The following is a 22,491-nucleotide window of genomic DNA, read 5'->3' as shown; positions in this document are numbered from 1 at the left end:
TAATTTATACTTTTGAACACAAAATATAATCAGTGTTTTTAAGACTAAAATATTTATAAGAATGTAAAATTTTACTATGAGGGTGTTAAAATGTAACGAAAACATCCACCCTTTAATATAAGATAGACCACTAATATTTGAAAATGGAATGGAAGCGAATTAGAACAACTTTTTGTGTATAAAGATCAAAAATTTTATCAGAAAAAACAATCTTTCAGATGAAAAACAGATGAAAAGGCCGTGACCCCTCTGGCCTTCTAGACACCCCCTATATTTATAGACTAATATAAACTTGTAGCCTACTCTTACATCTATCTTTTGATATTAAGTTATAGGCATTTGGATAAGATTTGACAAAGTTATAATAATTTCAGTGAAAAAAATAATAATTTTGGAACCAGTTTATTCAAAAAATCCATATATCTAAAATTTGCTACTAAAAACGTCATAACTTTTTTTTGAATTGTTCGTTTTTAATAATTTTTTCATCTTTAAAATACTGTATTGAAGGGCTTTCTAATGATATATAACATTCTAGTATATGCTCAATTTAAAAATTTCAGTCCACGTACCTATATATATATATATATATATATATATATATATATATATATATATATATATATATATATATAATATATATATATATATATATATACACACACAAACATGCATACATACATACATACATATATATATATATATATATATATATATATATATATATATATATATATATATATATATAGCATAGAAACAGACCCTGAGCAGCAGATAATGAAAATATGAGGAGGGACAGCTTATTTTAAAAGAGGGTGAAAAGCTGATTTAGCAGGGTAGCCAGCTCATCAAGCAGGGTGAACAAAAAATGAAGGAAAGCCAATTAATACTTGAAGCTCTTGGATTGAAATTAAACAGGTACGTATAATGTGTGTATGTATAGATATATATATATTTTGTATATATAAATATATATATATTTTTTGTATATATAAATATATATACATTTTTTGTATATATAAATATATATACATATTTTGTATATATATATATATATATATATATATATATATATATATATATATATATATATATATATATATATATATATGTACATACATTTTATACATGTTTTAGGAGGATTCCATATGGTAAATCCCATATGCGATACGCGTGGGTTTTTACCATATGTAACCCATATGGGGATTATTATTTTGTCCCATGTGGGTTTCATATGGTAAATCCCACATGGGTTTTATGTGGTAAATCCTACATGGGATATAGGTGAAAAATACTACATGTTATAGATCTTAAATGCCACATATTTTAATCCAAATGGTATAAAAGTAGTCAATACTAGACAAATGAAAGTCCGAATGCTTCTATGATAATTTTTAAAATTCTTTTAATTTAAAAATTACTTAAATAGTAATTTAAAATTAATCATTGAAACTTTCAGACAGACCTAACTTAATCTGGTATTTGCTACTTTATCCCATTTGGTATTCAAAATATATAGCATTTTTGATCTTTTACATGTGATGTTTTCCACCTATAACCTATGTGGGATTTACCTTAAACTATTATGACGAAATTTTATAAAATTAAAAAACGTGTTGCAAAATGAATTTATTTTAAAATAAATGCTATTAATCAATACATCCAAAATGAATATTAAAAAAATTATTTTTTTTTTTGCGATTTACACGCCGTTTTTTGTCGATTGAATTAATTAAATCGCTTCGGCTTGCATAATACCAAGGTTTTTATTATCTTCAAACTTTCTTCAAACATTTTCTAAAAAAAAAAATATAAATACAAATATATATAAATATATATATATATATATATATATATATAGAGAGAGAGAGAGAGAGAGAGAGAGAGAGAGAGAGAGAGAGAGAGAGAGAGAGAGACAGAGAGAGAGAGACAGAGAGAGAGAGAGAGAGAGAGAGAGAGAGAGAGAGAGAGAGAGAGAGAGAGAGAGAGAGAGAGAGAGAGAGACAGAGAGAGAGAGAGCAATTTTAATAAGGAACCTTATTAGTCGAGCAATTTTAATTATTAGCCAGGTTGAAGTCATTAATGACTACAATATTTCACAAATAATTATTTCCTAATTTATTACTTACAATGACTAACGTATTATGGGTAATTGAACACATATGCTTAATGAGCTTGAACCCATGAGGAGAATCCTGAAAAAAAGTGATCAATTAGGATAAGTAGTTAAACAAAAAAACAAAAACAAAAATGTAAAAACCTACTTTTTCAATGATGTAGACGTTGGGTGCAATAGCCACTGGATGCAAAAGTATCTTTACTTTTTCGTCACACACACGGCCTTGACACTTTTTCGTCACACTTTTTCGTCACACACACGACCTAATAACAGGCCTTGACATCGCGCAAAATGCCGTAAAAACTGAAGGCCGATTAAACTTTCACTTTTACTTATATTGATATATTTTTATATTAGGTAGGGTGTAATGGCAGTCTATGTTTTCTAATAATAATCTCTAAAGACGGAAATATAAAAAGAAAACCAAAAAGTTGTTAAAAGATAATCATATTTTCGTATTTCAAATTTCATTAAGAATATTTATGTAATATTAAATAGTATCAATAACAAGCAGAACCATAACAAAGTATATATCTATATATTAAAAAGATAACTGTATTTTTAATTTTTTTTGCTAAAAATGGTAACAATAAAAATCACCAATAATAAAAAACACCAACAAAAGTTGATTCAAGCAAAAAAAAAGTTTTATCAATATATCTCAACAAGGTAAATATTTACAAATCCAAACATATTGAAAGACATATAGGCTAATGAGAAAATAAAAAACATAACAAGTAAATAGCATAATTAATTACAAAACTAATTTTCACATAAATTATGATAGCTTTAGTATTTTGGGAGTGGTAATTAGTGAGTAATTCTTTAGCAGAATATTAGAATATACTCTGCATTGTTTTTTTGTGATTTTAAATTAATATTTAGCAGCAATGAACTAAAACTGAGTAACAAAATTTTCTGTATAAAGGGTCAGTAGCACCTTGAAAAAAAAAAAGCACAATATTGACCATTAGAAAAGAGCATCAAAAGGAATTTCAAGTCCGCCTCTGTTTAGGCTATACAGATAACTTCCATATTTATAATAATAATTGGTAGAATCATCATAAATTTTTATTTCGCTTTTTTGCACATAGCCAGCTATGTAAACTATAGCCACTAATGTAGATTTATTAACTGAGCTTTCAAGATCATGTATATTATCCAGAAGTTCTTTTTCATCAGTAGAAATATCTCTAAAACATATGTCACAAGTATGACCATCGATACCATCAACAGGAATGTCAAGTTGTAATATCAGTTTAGTAAGTTGAATATTAATTTTTTCAATTACAGATTTAGCGTTTATAAAGTAAGTACCTCCAGATCCCTGTCAAAGCTTAGAAAAAGCTTTTTCAAGTGGATCTGTTGAAAACCAACCTAATAAGACATACTTTGCTCCATTACTCAACAAAGTTTCTACAAGATCAATAAAGCCATAACATGAATGCGCTATTGAATTGCTAGTATCTAGCGTAAGCTGTTTTACACGCTTACCTGTAGGTTTCATAAAATTTGACAGTTCAGCAATATCTCGTAGCAGTTGTAACAGTTGTTGATCACCAACTGAGTGGATTTCTTCGCATAATTCATTTCTAAACCGAATGCCAGCACCAGGTGCTTTGACATTAACAACATTCGAAAAAAAATTATTTTTTCAATAAATACAGCAGTACCTTCAAATGCTTTATTTTCAATCTCTGGATGCGTTCTTAATGCAGCTACTGTTTCTTTGCAAAAAACAGACAAACAAAACTTTACAGATTGTCTCTCTATTGGTTTTGGATAAACTGATTTAGCTGTAAGTTTAGAGAGTTTAAAAAGACTATTGCACTCAGCTTTATATATAGTTTCTAAATCACTCCACTTAGCCAAAGCCAGTTCTTTATTGTTCAAAAATTGAAGTTCCCCAGTCTTTTTTGTCAACCAATTGTTTCGTATAGATTTTAGTAGATGCACATAATCATACAATAAATATATACCTGATGTTGTTAACCATGGTTTACTATCAACTGTTTTAAACATTCCAAAAAGTCTTTGATTTACACGGTTACCATCAGTAATTATTACCAGTGTCTTACTATTTTCAATATTATTTATTGTATAGACAATTTGTTGACATTGAGCAAACTGAAATTCAGAGGAAAGATTTGCAACAGGTTCAGCTCTACATACAAATTCTGGACCTCCAAAAAGACATTTAATCATAAATGATAAAATTGTTTTAGCTAACTTTTCAGGGTAGTTTACTGCTTGACCAAACAAAGCACCTCTTTGGTAAAGTAATGAAGCTTTGACATAGACCTCATCAATTAGTAGTATGGAAATTCTTTTTAATGGATTTAAATTCATAAAAATACTATTTATGAAACTTAGGTCCTCCATTGAGCTTATTTTTGAAGTAAATCGTGTTAAAGTCCTTATACTTGGCAACTTGTAGTCAATACACAAACAATCATATAAACTTCGTTGTAGTTGTAATTGATATTGTAGTTGTAGTTGTATAAATTTATATTTTTGTTGTAGTTGAGATAGTTCGACTTGCAAAGAGATACACAGCATTTCAAAGGCATTTTTAAGGCATTTAAAAAAACTAATCGTTAGTTTGACAATATTATTACCTTACAATGTTAACACCTTGAAACTTACAACGTTATCGTCTTGAAGTTGCGCTATCTAATTTATAAACCAATCAAATTTTAAAGATTTATTAAAAAAGCGCTAACACAAACCTTCGTCTAATGTTAAAAGATGAAAATGTAAACACAGTATTAGGAATTGGCCTTCAGTTTAACAAATTTGTTGCGCGATGTCAAGGCCTGTTATTATAGAAGGCTGCGGTCACACATAATATAATATTCTGAAACTAATAAACAAACATCTAAATTTCTATAAGTAAATTTATTCTTTGATCATTGCCTTTATATCCTATATTATTTTCATATCATAATCTATTATGGTATTATTTATATAACATATCACAACAATATTATTAAATTTGTGATGTTCAAATATCATATGAACATTCTCTAACATGTTCATATGATATTTGAATATAGTTCTTGAGTATATTATATATTATCTGCAAACAATTGACTGATGCAAGTTCAAATGTTGTCAAAAACCAAGCATGCATGCATGGGACACTGCAGTGTCCTACAAAGAAATGCTGGTTTGAAAGTCAAATTTTCTTTATTAAAAAAAAAATTAAAATAGGGGGGAGATAGGGAGGTTGCCGTAATTTTTTATAGGCTCCAAAACTTTTAACTTTATATATAATAAGGTTCATAAAACTTAAGGGACTTACAAAGTAAATTGAGGAACAAAAACAAGATATTTACAGAAACTTTTCAATTTTTAATCTGGAGTACCACAGTGTAATTGGGAATAAAGTCGCTGGGTCCAGTATTCAAAGTAATATGATCTAAAGTAATATATAAATTAAATAAAATCCTTTAAAATGCATGCAGTTATACATATAACTCCTGATAGTTAACTATATTTATAACTAGTTATACATAAAATTTATTATATAAACTTATTTTTTAAGGTTATGCTTGAACAAATTAGTAACAATTAATTCAAATTCAAGATTTAGTTCAAGTTCAAGTTCTTATTTGTTCATTGTTTTTTCACTATTTTATATTTATTTGTTCAAATTTGTTAACTAGTACTAATTCTTACTACAGTAAGAATATTTATCATTGTTGAATGTGATTTTATTAGTAACTTAATTTTACTTTCAACATATTTTGACAACACCCTTTACATTTTAAATGATGACAGCTTTACTTTTCTATTGATGTTAAATTTATTACGTTTCAATAACTCAGATTGAATTTTACTGAATTATTGTAAGCTTTGTAAGAATTCGTTGTATATCAAATGGTGTTGTAAATAAAGTAAAAATTATATATATAAATATATATATATATATATATATATATATATATATATATATATATCTATATATCTATATATATCTATATATATCTATATATCTATATATCTATATATATCTATATATCTATATATATATATATATATATATATATATATATATATATATATATATATATATATATATATATATATATATATATATATATATATATATATATATATATAGTATTTAGGCTATGGGATCATCCATAAATGATGCCAGTAGATAGAGGGGCAGTGTGAGTTTAACAATAATTAACAATGGGGAGGGAATGTTGAGACCAAAATAATGTCAATTAAAAAATTGAATTAAAAAAAAAAGTAAATTATTTTATTTAAAAAAAAGTAAAACAATTTATGCTAGCTATGAGCAGGTTTTAGAGGTATTTACACCAACAATGTGGTCTAAAAACTTCTTGCTTTTGTTGCTTAAAACTGTAGAGGATCATAGGAAAAACAATTTACATTCAGAAATTAGCTTGCTTATCTGAAAGAACAATTTGTTTGTTTGTTTTTTACTTTTAGTACTGTTGAGAATAAATGTATAATTGAACCAGAAAAAAATTGATGGTATATGCATTTTTTATATTATATTAACAATTCAGATATACCATCATAATATGATAACAAAAACTAACATCATTTTCAATGGGAGATGGCAAAAAATTGACTGAGTTTGATAAAGGGTGAAGGTGCTCAATAAACCGGGTCATCATCTGACATCATTATGCATAGATGATCCTATGATTTAGGTAAAATAAGTAATCAATTTGCCATATTTCTCTTTAGAAAGTGTAAGAAAAAAGCATTTTTATTCTGAAAACCTACCTATTGAGCAAGCTTTGACCACCTATTTTATAAATTTGAGAGACAGAAGTGGAAGTGCGAATCGCAAAAGAACTAATAACAATGCTCTAAATTGATTTTAACTTTGTAGACTAACATTAATATAGTATTTAGAAATAATAAATGAAGTTTACATGATTTTTATAATTTGTATTTATTTCCATTAATTATCAGTTGTCAGTCTCTATTTTATAAAACGAATTAAAAAACTATTTATTAATAGCATAATAATAATACATAAATACTAGTTTCCTAATGCTATTATCATCACAATGTTAATGGTATTCGTTTTAAAGTGAAACTTTGTATCAATTTTATTTTTTTAATGTTGTATATATATATATATATATATATATATATATATATATATATATATATATATATATATATATATATATATTATTTTTACTTTATTTAAAACACCATTTGATATACAACAAACCCCTACAAAGTTTACAATAATTCAGTTATGATACGATCTGAGTTATTGAAACGTAATAAATTTAACATCAATAGAAAAGTAAAGCTGTCATCATTTAAAATGTGAAGGGTGTTGTCAAAATATGTTGAAAATAAAATAAACAAATAAAATCACATTCAACAATGATAAACACTCTTACTGTAGTAAGAAATAGTACTAATTAACAAATTTGAACAAATAAATATAAAATTAACAAAAACAATGAATAAATAAGAACTTTAACTTGAACTTTAGCTAAATCTTAAATTTGAATTAATTGGTACTAATTTGTTCAAGCATAACCTTAAAAAATAAGTTTCTATAACAAATTATATGTATAACTAGTTATACATATAGTTAACTATCAGGAGTTATATGTATAACTATATCAGGAATTATATGTATAACTATATCAGGAGTTATATGTATAACTATATCAGGAGTTATATGTATAACTATGTGCATTTTAAAGTATACTATTTTATTTAAACATTACTTTAGATTATATTACTTTGAAAACTGGACCCAGAGGCTTTATTCCCAATAACACTGTGGTACTCTAGATTAAAAATTGAAAAGTTTCTGTTAATATCCTGTTTTTGTTCCTCAATGTAGTTTGTAAATCCCTTAAGTCATAAGGACCTTATTATATCTAAAATTAAAAGTTTTGGAGCATAAAAAAAGTTACAGAAACTTATCTCCCCCACCACCACCAGCCTATTTTTTCTTTTTTAAGAAAGAAAATTGGGAATTCTTTGACTTTCAAACCTGCATTTCTTTGTGGGACACTGTAGTGTCCCATGCATGCATGCTTGGTTTTTGACAACATTTGAACTTTCATCAGTTAATTGTTTGCAGATAATATACTCAAGATCTATATTCAAATAACTATTATATTATCCTAATAATACGTCTATTTGTACAAATCTTAATCTTATTTCTATAAAGAAAGATAAACATTATTCGTGGTACTTACATACTTGCTTGCCATTCTCTATATTAATATAAAATATTTTCACACAATATAAACGTAACGCAACGCAATGTCGATTTAAAAATTTTTATTTAGTTTTTTTTAAAAAGTTTTTTTTTTAGTTTCCAGCTTTCAAATTAATTCCCATGCAAATCCCACATGAAACCCACGTGGGATTTCCCATGTGTGTAAATACCATATGGTTCCCACATGTAACCCATGTGGGATTACCCACATGGGTTTAAGGTGACAAATTTCCATACGGATACCACATGGGAAAATCCGTCCCACATAAATCCCATCAATCCCACACGGAACCCACGCGGAACCCATGTGGGACGCGGTTTTATTTTTCACTGGGAGAAAATCTATTTTAGAACTTGCATGTAGGATGAAACGTAAAAGTACTGATAATCTTCAGGGAAAAGAACTGAAAGAACTTTAATATGGTGTAAAAAGGTTTGCATCTAATCCCTCTACTGCACTCAGGTCTACTTTATATGGTCCAAATTTATCATTGCATACTTTTTGCAGTTTGAGACTAACAGACAGAACATGGGCTAAATTTAAGAAAGTTGTTACACAAAATCATCATCTTGTTCCTTTAGGTTTAACCAAGTTAAATGAATACAAAAAATTAACATACCCAGAGCAGCTGGAATATTCAGAAACTGAAGTAAAATGTAGTCTCTTCAATATGATCAAGCATTTAGTTTCTAGAGTGTTTGAGTATCTTTTGGAGGATGAAATCATCTATTGAAGTTTTAGCACAGGAGGAACGTGATAACATATATGTTACTTGCAAACTAAGAGGTGGTGGTCAGAGTGACCGATCTGAGTTTCAGAATGCAGCAACTATGAAGCGAGGTGTGGATGATTCCACTGTGTATAGTATAGTGTTGGTACTGTTGGAGATTCGAAGTGGAAAAAAGATATGGAAAAATTGTAATCCAAATAGTCCAGATGCAACCCGTCATCTTATGTTTTGTTTTGCCATAGAGACTGCTAGTTTTATTCAAGAGAAGTTTGAACATTTACAAAATGAAATCTTGTTGTTCGTATTAAGAAAAGAAATCAAGGAAGTATCATTAAACCATGCAGCTGTAATTGATAAGCAAGTTTTAGAAAACGGTTATTTTCATAGCCATATATTGTTAAAAACCTATTTTAGCATCAGAACCTTTATTCTGCAATTGAAGGGAATGGAACTTCTGGAGTATTTATTTTACTTTTATTTATAATAAAATACTTATGTTATTTCCTTTTTTATTTAACATGAAAATATAGATTTTAAGCAAGGTGCTGGTGCATGTTATTTCCTTTTTTATTTAAAATGAATATATAAGTAGAAGACAAAAAATGCCTGTAACCCCTAAAAAAGATAAACTGATATATCAGACTTAGAGTTTTAAATATCAAAAGCTATCGGTTTTATATCTTTTTAATCAAATATCGAATAAGTCCGGATGAACCATCTAAAAAACCGGAATGAAACCGGTCTTAAAAAAGACCGTAATTTTTTTATAAATATATATATAAACAAACAATATCTTATAATTGATGCTTTTTTAAAAAAATTTCTTCAAAATGTTAAACAGTTCTCTAGCTATAAGGCTATTTCCTTTTTTTTCTATCAGTGCAACGCATAGTGCGCCGTTGCTACAGTTTGCACCACTAAATATTCTTCCTCCAAAATATTGTTAATATTGTTGTGTTTAAAATCTATCAATGCTTTTAATGTACAGCATTGGACAAAACATTTGCAACCAACATCGAACAATGCTAAAAAGTGTTCCTAATTTTGCATGTCTTAAATACGAAACGAAATATACTACCACAGCAAACAGTTCAGGAGTCTGGAGTCATAGCATGCCATGACATGAGCAATCAGCTGACAGGTGACAGCACACAGGCAGAATTTCGTTGACATGTGCCATTTTGCAGTGGACAAAACAAGTGCAACTTTTTTGGTTTCTTTCATTTTCTTAAGTCTGGTCCGTGTCAACGTCACGGAAGTGTTTTAATAATTAAAGGAAGTATCCAGAAGTTTCCAGAAGAAGCATCTGGAAGCATCCAGTAGCATCCAGAAATATCCAGAAACATTCAGAAGCATCCAGACGCATCCAGAAGCTTCCAGAAGTATCGAAAAAAAGCATCTAGAATCTTCCAAAACAGGTTCACACAGGTTCATTTTACTATATAAGATACATGTAAATTGACATGTAATTCAGTCATTATATGGAAGTCAATCAGTTAGTATTATCAAGACAGTTTATCGAAGTGAGTTTTATCAAAGCGTTTTATCAAAGAACATCAATACAAGAGGTGAAATACAACAAGTGTTTCATTACATCAATACAGTCCACATCCAACCAAGACGTTGTGTTTCACAGAGCATTATTGTATCACAATAATGCTCTGTGGAACACAACGTCATCACAAGGTAAATGTAACACGGTAAGCCTTGAGAAGCGTGATTATTTATTTTCATTATTTTTATGACTTCAAGTACAAAAATGGCTCCCGAAAATCTTGGATTGGAACTAAGAAAGAAAATTATTGGCGATTACGTAAGTGGAATGTCACAAAAAAGTATTTGTGATAAATATCGCGTTAAAAAATGGACCGTATCAAGACTATGTTCCAAATATCGTTATACGGGGAAGTTGGCAGCAGATAACAAAGGTGGAAGACCGCGTTCCACCACTTCTAAAGAAGATTCTATGATTGTCAGATCCGTCAAGAATGATCCCTAGATATCATCAGTCGAGATACAAAAGCAATTAGAGCTGCCTGTATCGGACCGAACAATCAGACGACGTGCTGTTGAAGTCGGATTGTTTTCTCGACGCCCTGCAAAGAAACCGCTGATTTCACTAAAAAATCAGAAGAAAAGACTCCTGTTTGCTACATCTCATATTGACTGGAATGTGCAGAAATGCAAACTGTCCTGTTCAGTGATGAATCGAAGTTCAACGTCATTGGGAGCGATGGCATTTTCCGTGTACGTCAACCGGCCGGAAAACGCCTCGATTTACGTTACTGCCATAAGACCGTGAAGCATGGTGGAGACAATGTAATGGTCTGGGAGTGTTTTTCTGCAAACGGTCTAGGTCCAATACATCGAAACGATGGAATAATGGACCGTTTCATGTATAAAAATATCCTGAAAGATGTTATGTTACCTCATGCTGAATGGAATATGCCAATAAAATGGGTTTTTCAGCAAGACAACGATCCGAAACACACTGCAAAAGTAGTCACGCAGTGGTTTCAAGACAACCACCAATCAGTGATGGATTGGCCGCCTTAATCTCCCTAGAGAGCCTATATACTCAGAGAGCGGACATACGGAAAACGGCAGCCATGTTTTTGCCAAATTAGCGTGCGACAAATGAATTTAAATAAAAACAATTGTATAACCCAATATTTTAAAGGAATATTTGTTTTGAAAATTTGAATATTTTATGTTTTTCTTAGCAGTTTTTTAATAAAATTATTTATTAAACAAAAATTTATTTGGCAAATAAATAAATTCTTTAAAAAAAAAACGTCAAAAAACTATTTGTAATTTATAAGTTACTTAACAAAAGTTTAGACCTGACAAAAGTTATACAATTTTTTCTATTAATTAGTTTTAGTTGAATGTATTCTTTCAAAGCCAATGCTTGTATTATCATATCTTGCTGCCAAGTTCAAAATAATATTTTTACTTCATTTTTATTCCTTAAGGCTAAATATTACAGGTCTGAATTTTTTAAACCTGTTTTCAAGTTTCAATCAAAATTAATGAGAATTAGGATAAAAGCTGAACTTTTAATTTTTGTATCAGTTTTAATTTGTTCATCAATTGACTTTCTCATAGAGTATAGATTTACCATTCTTTTAGGTAAAAAGTTATGCCAAAAAATGATCTGAATATTATTTCTATTTTAAAAAAAGCAAAGTTTGTTTTATTAGCAGAAAATAAACTTCCCACATTATGCTGTTTGTATGTAGCAAACATTGTATAATCAGCATTTACTCTAGTTTTTTAAAATATTGTGACTTAAAGCAAATTAGGAAAATTCTTTAATTTTCTTCAACTCTAAAACTCGTATATATTAAAAAAATTACATTAAAATACATTAAAAATAGTAGTTTGCTCAGTATTACTCAAGATTAAACTTGACGTTTTATCCAAATCTTTGAGTAAAACAATGTGCTCTTTTTTGTGTGGATTTGTGGACCTTACTATTAACTAACTCAAGAAAACACAATAAAAATCGATGATCATTATTTGGTATCATAACTGCAATTTGATAAATTTGATAATGTAATGTTTTTAAGAGTTAAGCAAAACAAATAAGTTTCAAGTCATTTTTGTATTGAAAAGCTGAGGAATTACTTGTTTTGTGAACGTACCAGTTATAAATATTTTTTTAGAAGTTTTGGGTAAATCGTAATTTCATATTAAAAGTTTTTTTTTTAAGAAGAACATTTGGTTGTTGACAAAATAACACCAGATGGAATAAGTTTCCACCTTAGTTTTTTACTCAGGCTCAATACATGTAATTGAATAGTACCTCTATAATTTCATTGAAAAAAGCTTTTGTTTCATTGTAAATTTAGTGATTTTCTATACTAAAAGCCATAGAAAGGTTTCGTGATTGCATAAGTGTAAACCATTTATCAATAACTCAGTTAAATCAAGCAGTTGTGAGTATGGAATCATCTTTTTTTATTTGCAATAAATTTCAATCCACAACATTCATTATAATTCATTACAATATAATACTCTTGATACTTTTTTTTTGTTAAAATGTTTTTCATCAAGATGCTAAACTTATAAGTAAACATATTTAGAATGTCAACATGTGCAGGAATGTTAATCTATAACTGGTGATAGAAGTATATATATTTTTTGAATTCCAGCTGTAATTATGAAAGGTTTGTTATACGAGAGAGATGTTTTTATATTCTTCAATAAATGAAGTACATTTGCTAAAAAATCAATAACTTGAGTCACATGGATGTTTATTTAAACTGGAAAAAGTATAACTTTAAATGCAGCTTGTGCTAAAAAATCTTCACATTGACTGGTTATTTGCACCTTTATAAACAGAACTTTCACTATAATAATATTTTACAGTTTATTTTCATCTCGTAGATATTCCTCTAAGCATAAAAACTAAAGTATGGTTAGCTTGGTCATAAATTATGGCCTTAACATTATAGTATAATGTTAAGGTAATCTAACAATTCCATAGTATGAGCTTGATATGTGTCATAGTTACCACTTTCAGTTATTGACATGACATCAGTAGTTAAAGTACATTCTTTTTCATGAATTTTTATTACATTTACATCAGTTTTCATAAACTTTTACAAATATTTAACAAAAATTTAGTAGCAAGTTCACTGAACTTGTTATTAGGGTTGCCAGATGTCCCGGTTTTACGAAGGAGAACTAAGTAAAAAAAATATTTTTACATATTTGGCGCAGAATTCTCCTTCGTAAAACCGGGACATCTGGCAACCCTAAAGTTCACTCGCAGTTAGTGTTTTTTGGTAAAAACATGGCGTCAAAAGCCATCAAAATCGAACATCCAATCAAAGCGATCACACTTGTGTCCGCTCTCTGAGTATATAGGCTTTCTAAATCTCCCGATCTCAACCCTATCGAGAAGCTGTGGGAGATCGTCAACCGCAGAATTAATCGTGAAGGTGTTCGTAATAAGGATCAACTGTTTGAACAAATCCAAAAGGCCTGGGCAGCGATTCCACAAAGTTTCATTGATCACCTGATTGAATCTATGCCTCGAAGATGCAAGGCTGTGATCGACAACAAAGGATTCGCCACGAAATATTGATAGCGAAATACAGCTTGGTCAACATTTTGTCGAGTTGCACTTATTTTGTCGAGAAGGAAATCAACTTTTTTTAATACTTTTGATTAATTTATTAATTTTCGTGTACAAATAATGAACTTTGTGATGAATAAAACTTGAAGAACTTTGTCTCTAAACAGTTACATAGTTATTTCTCTAAATTGAAAAAATGCAGCACTTTTATATAAAGAAACTAAATTAGCATTATTTGGTTGCACTCATTTTGTCCGATACTGTGCATGTTTTAAATGCAACAAATCGGTCCAACATTGCAAGAAGACTATTCCACCTTGTTTTTACATCCAGTATTAACTTGAGTTCTTTATTGTATGTAATTTTTTCGTAATTTTGTAAGATTTTTATTTGAGTGGTGATTTACGAAACATTCTTACACATTTCTCCGGATCTTTTGAACTCTTTGTGCAATACTAATGTGGCCTAATAATTCGTAAGTGATCTCAACGTCTTATAAATTTAATAAATCGTTGTTTTGGCTTGACTGTAAATCCACTGAAGTTGTAAAATCGATTTCTTCAGACTCGTCAACTTCACTATAATTTTCATCAGAATTCTGACTGTCTGATGCATTACACTCACTGCCCGATGAATTTGAAAAGATTTTTTTTCTAGAGAACATTACAAACTGCCAAATGTGCATAACCAAGTTATTGTTTCATCCCACCTAATCTTCCATATTTTTTCATAACTGATGCACCGTCAGGTACACTAGAAATTATATGCTTTTTTGTAGATAAACTAAATTCGGATATTTTTTTTTCAACCACATCAATAATTTTTCCAGCTGGAAGCAACCCAACTATTCGAACCATGCCCAAGTTCCAAAGCCTAGTTAATGGATTCGGATTTAAATTCAAATAGCGATGATTTTTTAAAGATGTGTATGCTTCCATCAAAATAGAGAATCTTGAGCCACCTTGAATTTGCATAGTCATTTCCTTAACCACACCTTGTTTTCCTCGATGTTATTGAATTTTTACCAAATCCATTAGATGTGAAGGGTCTTTTGGCAATATCATTCCTTTATCAGATAAGGATTTTCTTACAAATTCAGATTTTGCAATAGCATTAATAGAAAAGCCATCTACAGTCTCCAATTTTGAAACAGTTTCTTTATAGATTCCTTTTTTATAAATGACGTAATTTAGGTTGAGCATTTCTAACTTCAAAATTTGTGTCTTCGTTTGGCCTTTTTTTCGTTACTTCAATTTCGACTTCTTTGTGAAGGTTTTTTAAATGACGAAGAAGACCACTTGTTGAAAATCCTTTACACATTATTGTTGTTTTACATATATTACAAGTGGCAGATTCTGTGTTTTTTTCTTTTGTAAAATTTCGCAATGCCTTAGATCCACTTGACATGATGCGCTATATTTATTATACTATTAAATAAATAGATTAAAATATACTAAAATATAAATATAAAACTATATTACCTAAAATTAAATCCCGAAATAGTGTGTAGTAGATTTACATAAATTATTTTAAATTCGTTGTAATTACTAAACATATATTTTAAACTTCACTTACTTGGTGTTTCACTTATTTCACTTTTTACAAACTAACTACTTTCTTAACTAATTACTTTACTTACTAGCTACCAATTTTTATGGGTAACTAATTACTTTTTTTGTACGTAAAAGTGCTTGTAACTTGTCCGTGGTTATTTTATATTTAACATATCAGGGACTCTGCTTTATTCATTGTAACTACTTGCAATTGTGATTATTTATTAGATTAGTCACCAATTTTTTGCAGTTTTGGTTTGTGTCTTACAGCAGCTTTATATGCTGTAAGTTACAACATATAAAATTTAAATAAGTAAATCAAATCTATTTATAAATCAAATTCAATAATATTTTATCTATCTTAGACACAAACCAAAACTGCAAAATATTGGTGATTTAATTGCCCTCTATAATATATCTTCCTAATTTTTATAGAAATTCATTACAAAAGGGAAAAGGAAGTAATTAGTACTCAAATTTTGAGTAATAATATTTTTAATATCTTTACAAATGTTTAAAATACGTTTAAAAAAATTACCTGGGTTCCTGTGAAATTTCATTGAAATCCCGGGATAACGGGATGGTTTTTTACCTCCGGGATCCCGGGATCCCATTTGAAAAACCCTAGTCTGGACCCATAAAATGGGTTTTGTTAAGTCTGTTCCACACCGATCATTTCTATATTTATTTTTTAAATAGTCTCTTCATTTCATTAATTTTTAATAAACAGTAAAAAAAAATTAGTTCAAAAATCTTCAAGTGACATATTTCCCCGTATATTTTTTGAAATTTAAATAATAAATAAAAAAAGTTATTAAAAAAATGCGTAAAAAATAAATATTTTTACGCATTTTTTTAATAACTTTTTCTGCTTGTTTACATTTGTCGTCGTATACAAAAACAAACAAACAAGGCTTCTGAAATATGGTTGTTATAAAAATTAAATTAAAATTTAAATATATCAATAGATATAATAAAGTTTTTAAGTATTTTTAAAGATTGGAAAAGTATCGGATATATCAAAACTAGGTATAACAATTTTATTCCAAAGATATTGTGCTCGAAATGTAATGCAAAACTTGTTAAACTTTTTTCTGCAAGTTGGTTTATATACAAAATTTTTATTTCAAAGTAAATATTTATTAATTGGGTTGAGAGAGAAAAGGTCTTTAAAGATAGATAAAGTTAAATTGCTTTTCCTCATGTAAATAAAGCATAAAATGTTATAAACATTGAGTTCATAAATATTAAGCATTTTCATCTCCATAAATAATGGTTTGAAATAAGTAATAACGATTAACATTTACTTTACAGCAGCCGTTGCACATTACTTAAAACAGCAGTTTCTAACATTTACTTTGCAGCAGTCGTGGCGCAGTGGTTGCACACTTGCCTCAGAAACAAAGGATCCGTGGTTGAAAACCCACCTCTGGGCAAGTTTTGCGACATCGGATAGTAAGGAGGCGTGAACTTCCAATTAAATGCTCATTCGCGGTGCTCAGTGCCCCATGAAGTCCGTAAGGACTTCGTGGGGCACCTGAATAAAAATTAAAAAAAATAACAAACTAACAAAATGTAGCAATTGTCATTCTCGTACAACTTTATCTTAAAAATACGTCATTCAATCATTAATATAGAAAAAACGTAATTTAAAAAAGGCAGTTTACCATAATACGGGTCATGGTAAGCTGTTCGAAATCAATCATTTATATAATTGTTATTTCAATCAATCAAAGACAGGGATGCAGCATTCTTTGATGTTTGAGATAGCTAACTTCCAGACATGGTACAAACTCCAAATATAGGCGGCCGTGGCGCAGTGGTTAGAGCGCTTTATAAGCAGGAGATCTAGGTTGGAAAGAACTCTGGACACATTTCACGTAACGGTAAGGAGGCGTGAACTATTTAAATGCACTTCCGCGGTGCTCTGTGACAAGACCGTTAGGTCTTCTTGTGGCACCTAAATAGTAAAATAAAAAAATAAAAATTAAAACTCCAAATATTTATGTGGTTATATTTATATCAAATAAGGATGCTTTGCGAAAAATGGCTATCACTGGAACCTGGGTGCAAAAAACCCCAAAAATTTTAGCTGCACCTACTCCAAACGTGAGAGCTACAAGTTGATAAAATATTTTTTAACATTCTCAACTAAGTTTATATCCTTCAATAATTTTTAAAATTCATGCAATAATCTCTTAGCGTTCAACAATTATGGCCTTATAAAATTTGTAACCTCCTTAAATTGAGGGGTTCAAACTTTTTATGGTCATTGTTTTTGAGCGCTAAAAAACTATTGTGTGAATTTTAAAATTTGTTGATGAATATAAATTTAGTTGAGAATAGTAAAAAAATTATTTTATTAACTTGTTGCTTTGACGTTTGAGGCAGGTGTAGCTAAAATTTTAGATTTTTTTTTTGTTCCTAGGCTCCAATCATCGCAACTTTTTGCTATCCATTCTTATTTGAAATAAGTATAAACATATAGTTTGGAAGTTAGCAATATCAAACATCAAGAAATGGTGCATCCGTGCTTGAAAGTCTATTTCAAATAGGTTTTAGTAAAAATGGTAAAAAAAGATTATTATTTTAAAACTTTGGCTTAAACTTGAGTTAATCAATTAAAATTATTATATATAAAATAAGGAAGTATCAATTAAAATGAGCAAATTATTTATCTTCATAAGAATTAATAAATAATTTAACGAAATATATATAAAAAAAAAATTAAAAAAAATCTTTTCAACAAAATAACAAAAATTTAAAAATTAAAGAAAACGTATTAATTGTTAGTTTTGCTTTTTTATATTGCAAAGATACGTCATATGATAAATCTAAAATAAAAAAAGTAAATAAGTTATGACCCCATAATAAAAAAATATATCTCATTAAAATACTGGATATCAATTTCCCTGTTTAGGGTAATCTTTTGTGATATTGCAGTGGTTATAAATATTTATTGAAAAGCCAATTGGTATCGTTTTTTTCAAATAAGAATGTATAACATTTGTTTAAATGAAGACGACATTTTACTTTTGAATTGAAATAGTAATTTACTTTTAAATGATTCAACTTTGTCTAAATATCAGTTAATTAAGATAATTTATCCGTCTTCATATGAAGGCAGGTTCTGCAACTATTTATTAATTATATGTATGAGTTTTATAAACTTTTTCTCATGGTTAACTGGGGTGGGTATTTAGTTTCCTAACTGATAATTTGTAGAGTTTCCCCCGTTTTATTTACATTAGTACTCTCGAGTCCTTAATACAAGAAGGTGAAGGAAAGGACGGGGGTGAAGGGGGTGTGAGGGGTGGAAGATTTTTATTAAATTTTTGTAAAATTTATCTACCCACCTTAAGCTTATTTAGACTACCCCATTTCTTAATTTTTACTTGTTATTAACAAAAAATTTATAACTCAAAACTAAAAAAAAAAATTCGTGAAAATAGGCCATAAAAATTAGAAAATAGTTATTTCAGTTACGGATGAAAGAAAAACTTTCAGTGTAAACAGGCTTTAGAAATCGTCGACCTAGTAAATCTCGATTTGTCGAAAATGATCTTTTAGTTTATATCTCACCAAAGTATTAAATTTATATCAGCATATTTATTCCTAGTGAAATTATGATAAAACAGCTGTTAAAAAATGCGCATTTGAACGCAAGCCAAGCTAGAATTAAATAGTTTTATGCGTATTTTGTAAAAAATATTAGTTTGGATTTATAAATTGAAATATTTTTTATGAAATACTTATATTGTAACATGGCTTCAAATCGGAAGTTTTCACGAACTGACCGAGATAAATTTAGGGTAAGTTGGCAAATTTCAGCAAGTTTGGTGAACGTTTATCGCAAAAATTATGGAATCTGAACAAACAACTTCCATGAATATGTAGATGTTAATTTGAGCAGCCGATAATTTTATCTACAACATAGTAATAATTTGGAAAACAAATAATTACTTTATTTTATTTATTTGTTTTTATTTCGATATTTTTTTTTACGATTTACACAATTTCGTGCAAGTTGACGAAGTAAAATGTAATTTTGTGCATTTTGTTTATATTATTAAATTTGATAGATCTATTCAAAAAAATTAGGTAATTCCTATATTTCTGTGTAAATTATTTTTAGAGATTAAATATCTACCTTAGAATTGGAGTCGGTTTTGGAATTTAAAACAAGCGTGGGACCTGGGGCTGATTAAAGTTCCAAGTGATCTTGTAAAAACCGATTACGATTATAAAAGACTTCAAAGAATAAACATGACTTGCCGATTATTATTTTAAAAATGCAAATATATCTTACGTTAACGCATAATAAAAAACTAAACAATAATTAAAAACTTTTATAAAGCGATAAAATAAAAATAAGAAACAAGCACTTGATTACTTTTAAATTCAATACTAGTCGTAACTATCAGAGTAAGGGTTCAGAAATTTCTGAGAATTGGCTTTTTTGAGAGAAGCCATTGGTACACTTTTTTTCGATTTTGATTTATTTTCTCTCGTTTTTTTCTTTATTCCTTCTCTTCATTTTGTTTCTTTTTCTTTTTTTGATCATCTTGTTGAGTTTAAAAAAATCGATTTCATTGACATTACGAGGTGTCTTAACAAGCCTCTTTGGATCTTGTCTGCTTATTGTGACATTTTTTGAAATTTTTTGTTTATTTTTATATGGAGAAACTAGACTAATGACGTGACATTAACATTAACTGGATGGAAAAGGATTTTATTAACTAACACGTAAAACAACACTGCTATAAAATTAAAGGCAGTGTAATTTTTTGAAGACAAAGGTTTTTTACACGAAATTCGATGCTGCCTGAAATTCGTCAACTTACCCTAGTTGAGAATAAATAACGCGTTTTAGTCAAGCCAAATAGTATTCTACGGAGGTTCTTTTACCTATTTAATATTTGGTGTAGTATAAGATTTTTACGTTTTTAACTAATAATAAATTTTTACTCCCCAGGTTGAAACAAGCCACAATCTTTAAAATATTTAAAAGTATATATATATATATATATATATATATATATATATATATATATATATATATATATATATATATATATATATATATATATATGTATATTTTTTTTTTTTTTTTTTGCAAATGTAAAAATGGATATACTATAAATATTTTGATATACTGATTACAAACAGTGTCATATTCTCAACTACATATAATTAAAGCTGCGTAAACTAATTTTAATTGATAGTATAATGACGATGTTATTATTGTGATTGATGCTGATATATGCATATATATCAACTACATAGTACGGTTTTTGCATCCATTTAAAACAACCATGGTATCCATTTAAAACAACCATGACATTCATTTACAACATCGTGACAATCAGTTAAAACAATCGTAATTTTGAATTAAAACAATCGTGATTTTCAATTAAAACATTTAACGCATGCGCAATCTCAACATTCTATATTATTTAAAAAAAAGGTTTTATTTATATATTTATTTAAGTTTATTTTTTATTAATATTATATTAATTTATTTTAATTTCTTGGAATTTATTTTAAATTTGAATGGGTGTCGTGTTTGTTTTAAATGGATGCAAAACCCGGTACATATTCTTATACAAATACTGTATTGGTAAAACAACCGTGACGTTCAATTAAAATATGCGTGATGATAATTAAAACAACAATGATTTCCTATTAAAACATTTAGCGCATGTGCATATTAGATTTTCATTAAAACATGCAGCGAAATTCTGTTTGCCTAAATAAGCGAAAAAATTTTTTGAGGTTGGTAGTTGATCAAAGAAAAATTCATTCTAAAACTTCATTGGCGCGAAAAACTCAATCTGAATCTTCACGCCGCGAAAATTCGTTTCCAAAAACACGCGATATCTTGTTGTAAATCTAGCCGTTGATCAAGGAAAAACTCAATCTGAAGCTTCATTGTTAACAGGAGTTAATCAAAACACAACGCAATCAGTTTTAAGAAGACACGATTGAACGAATTCAACACTTCCCGGTTCTAGAGGTGGCGCTCGTCACGTTATTTATAATGAAGAGATTAGAAGACGAATTAAAGAGCTTATAAACGATAATACAATGACAACTGTAGTTGAAATTAAATATGCTTTAAATGTAAATGTATTGATTACAACTGTTGAGATGGGTGACCAATCTTGGATACACATATAAAATTACTCGACCAATTTATGAAAGAAGAAACAACGATGTAAAAAATCTTCGATTAAATATATTAGGTGGTATACTTCAGTCTCGCCTATTCATCGCTATCGAAATATTGTTTTTATTGATGAAAGTCCATTTAATTTACACATGTTTCGCAGTCATTCATGGGAAAAAAGAGGAGTAACACCGTTAGGCAGCGTAACGTTTCAATGATATTGGCTGTCAATGGTTTAAATATTATTCTCTGCAAAGCTGTCAGTGTGTCAGTCTTTTTTTCAAGAATATATTGATAAAGTTGTACGAGTTTTGGGGACAGAGGAAGAATTCGCCCTGGTGATGTATAATGTTAGAATCCATCATAATGTTGAGATGAGGGCTTAAAACATTCGAATAAAATATTTGCCACCATATTCACCATTTTTGAAACCGTGTGAAGAGACTTTTACCTTAAGAATAACGTGCGAAGAAATACGGCCCCAGCAAGAAGAAATGGACTAATTGCAAAAATGCGTGAGGTATGCTTATCTATATTCCTAATGTTAACTTATCGAACTATTACACACACTGCGAAAGCTTTTTCGAAG

General features: G+C 28.7%; 1 protein-coding gene across 3 annotated transcripts; it reads right to left on the bottom strand.

Annotated features, from left to right (window-relative positions):
• Positions 1–1,616: 1,616 nt before the first annotated feature.
• Positions 1,617–8,450, bottom strand: LOC136078135 (uncharacterized). 3 transcript variants are annotated; one of them, XM_065793151.1, is made up of 4 exons: positions 8,341–8,450; positions 2,265–4,982; positions 2,130–2,195; positions 1,617–1,797 (listed from the first exon to the last, which is right to left on the bottom strand). In XM_065793151.1, the coding sequence occupies exon 2, from the start codon at positions 4,676–4,678 to the stop codon at positions 3,623–3,625; it is 1,056 nt and encodes a 351-aa protein (XP_065649223.1). In that variant the 5' UTR covers positions 4,679–4,982; positions 8,341–8,450; the 3' UTR covers positions 1,617–1,797; positions 2,130–2,195; positions 2,265–3,622. The 3 variants fall into 3 exon arrangements, with proteins under 3 accessions (XP_065649223.1, XP_065649224.1, XP_065649225.1); XM_065793152.1 differs by lacking the exon at positions 8,341–8,450 and having other exon boundaries at positions 2,265–5,141; XM_065793153.1 differs by lacking the exon at positions 8,341–8,450 and having other exon boundaries at positions 2,130–5,672.
• Between the last annotated feature and the right edge of the window lie 14,041 nt (positions 8,451–22,491).

This window comes from Hydra vulgaris, chromosome 03, assembly GCF_038396675.1.
Source record: "Hydra vulgaris chromosome 03, alternate assembly HydraT2T_AEP".
Classification (NCBI taxonomy): domain Eukaryota; kingdom Metazoa; phylum Cnidaria; class Hydrozoa; order Anthoathecata; family Hydridae; genus Hydra; species Hydra vulgaris.
This window is presented reverse-complemented; position numbering and strand designations above follow the sequence as displayed.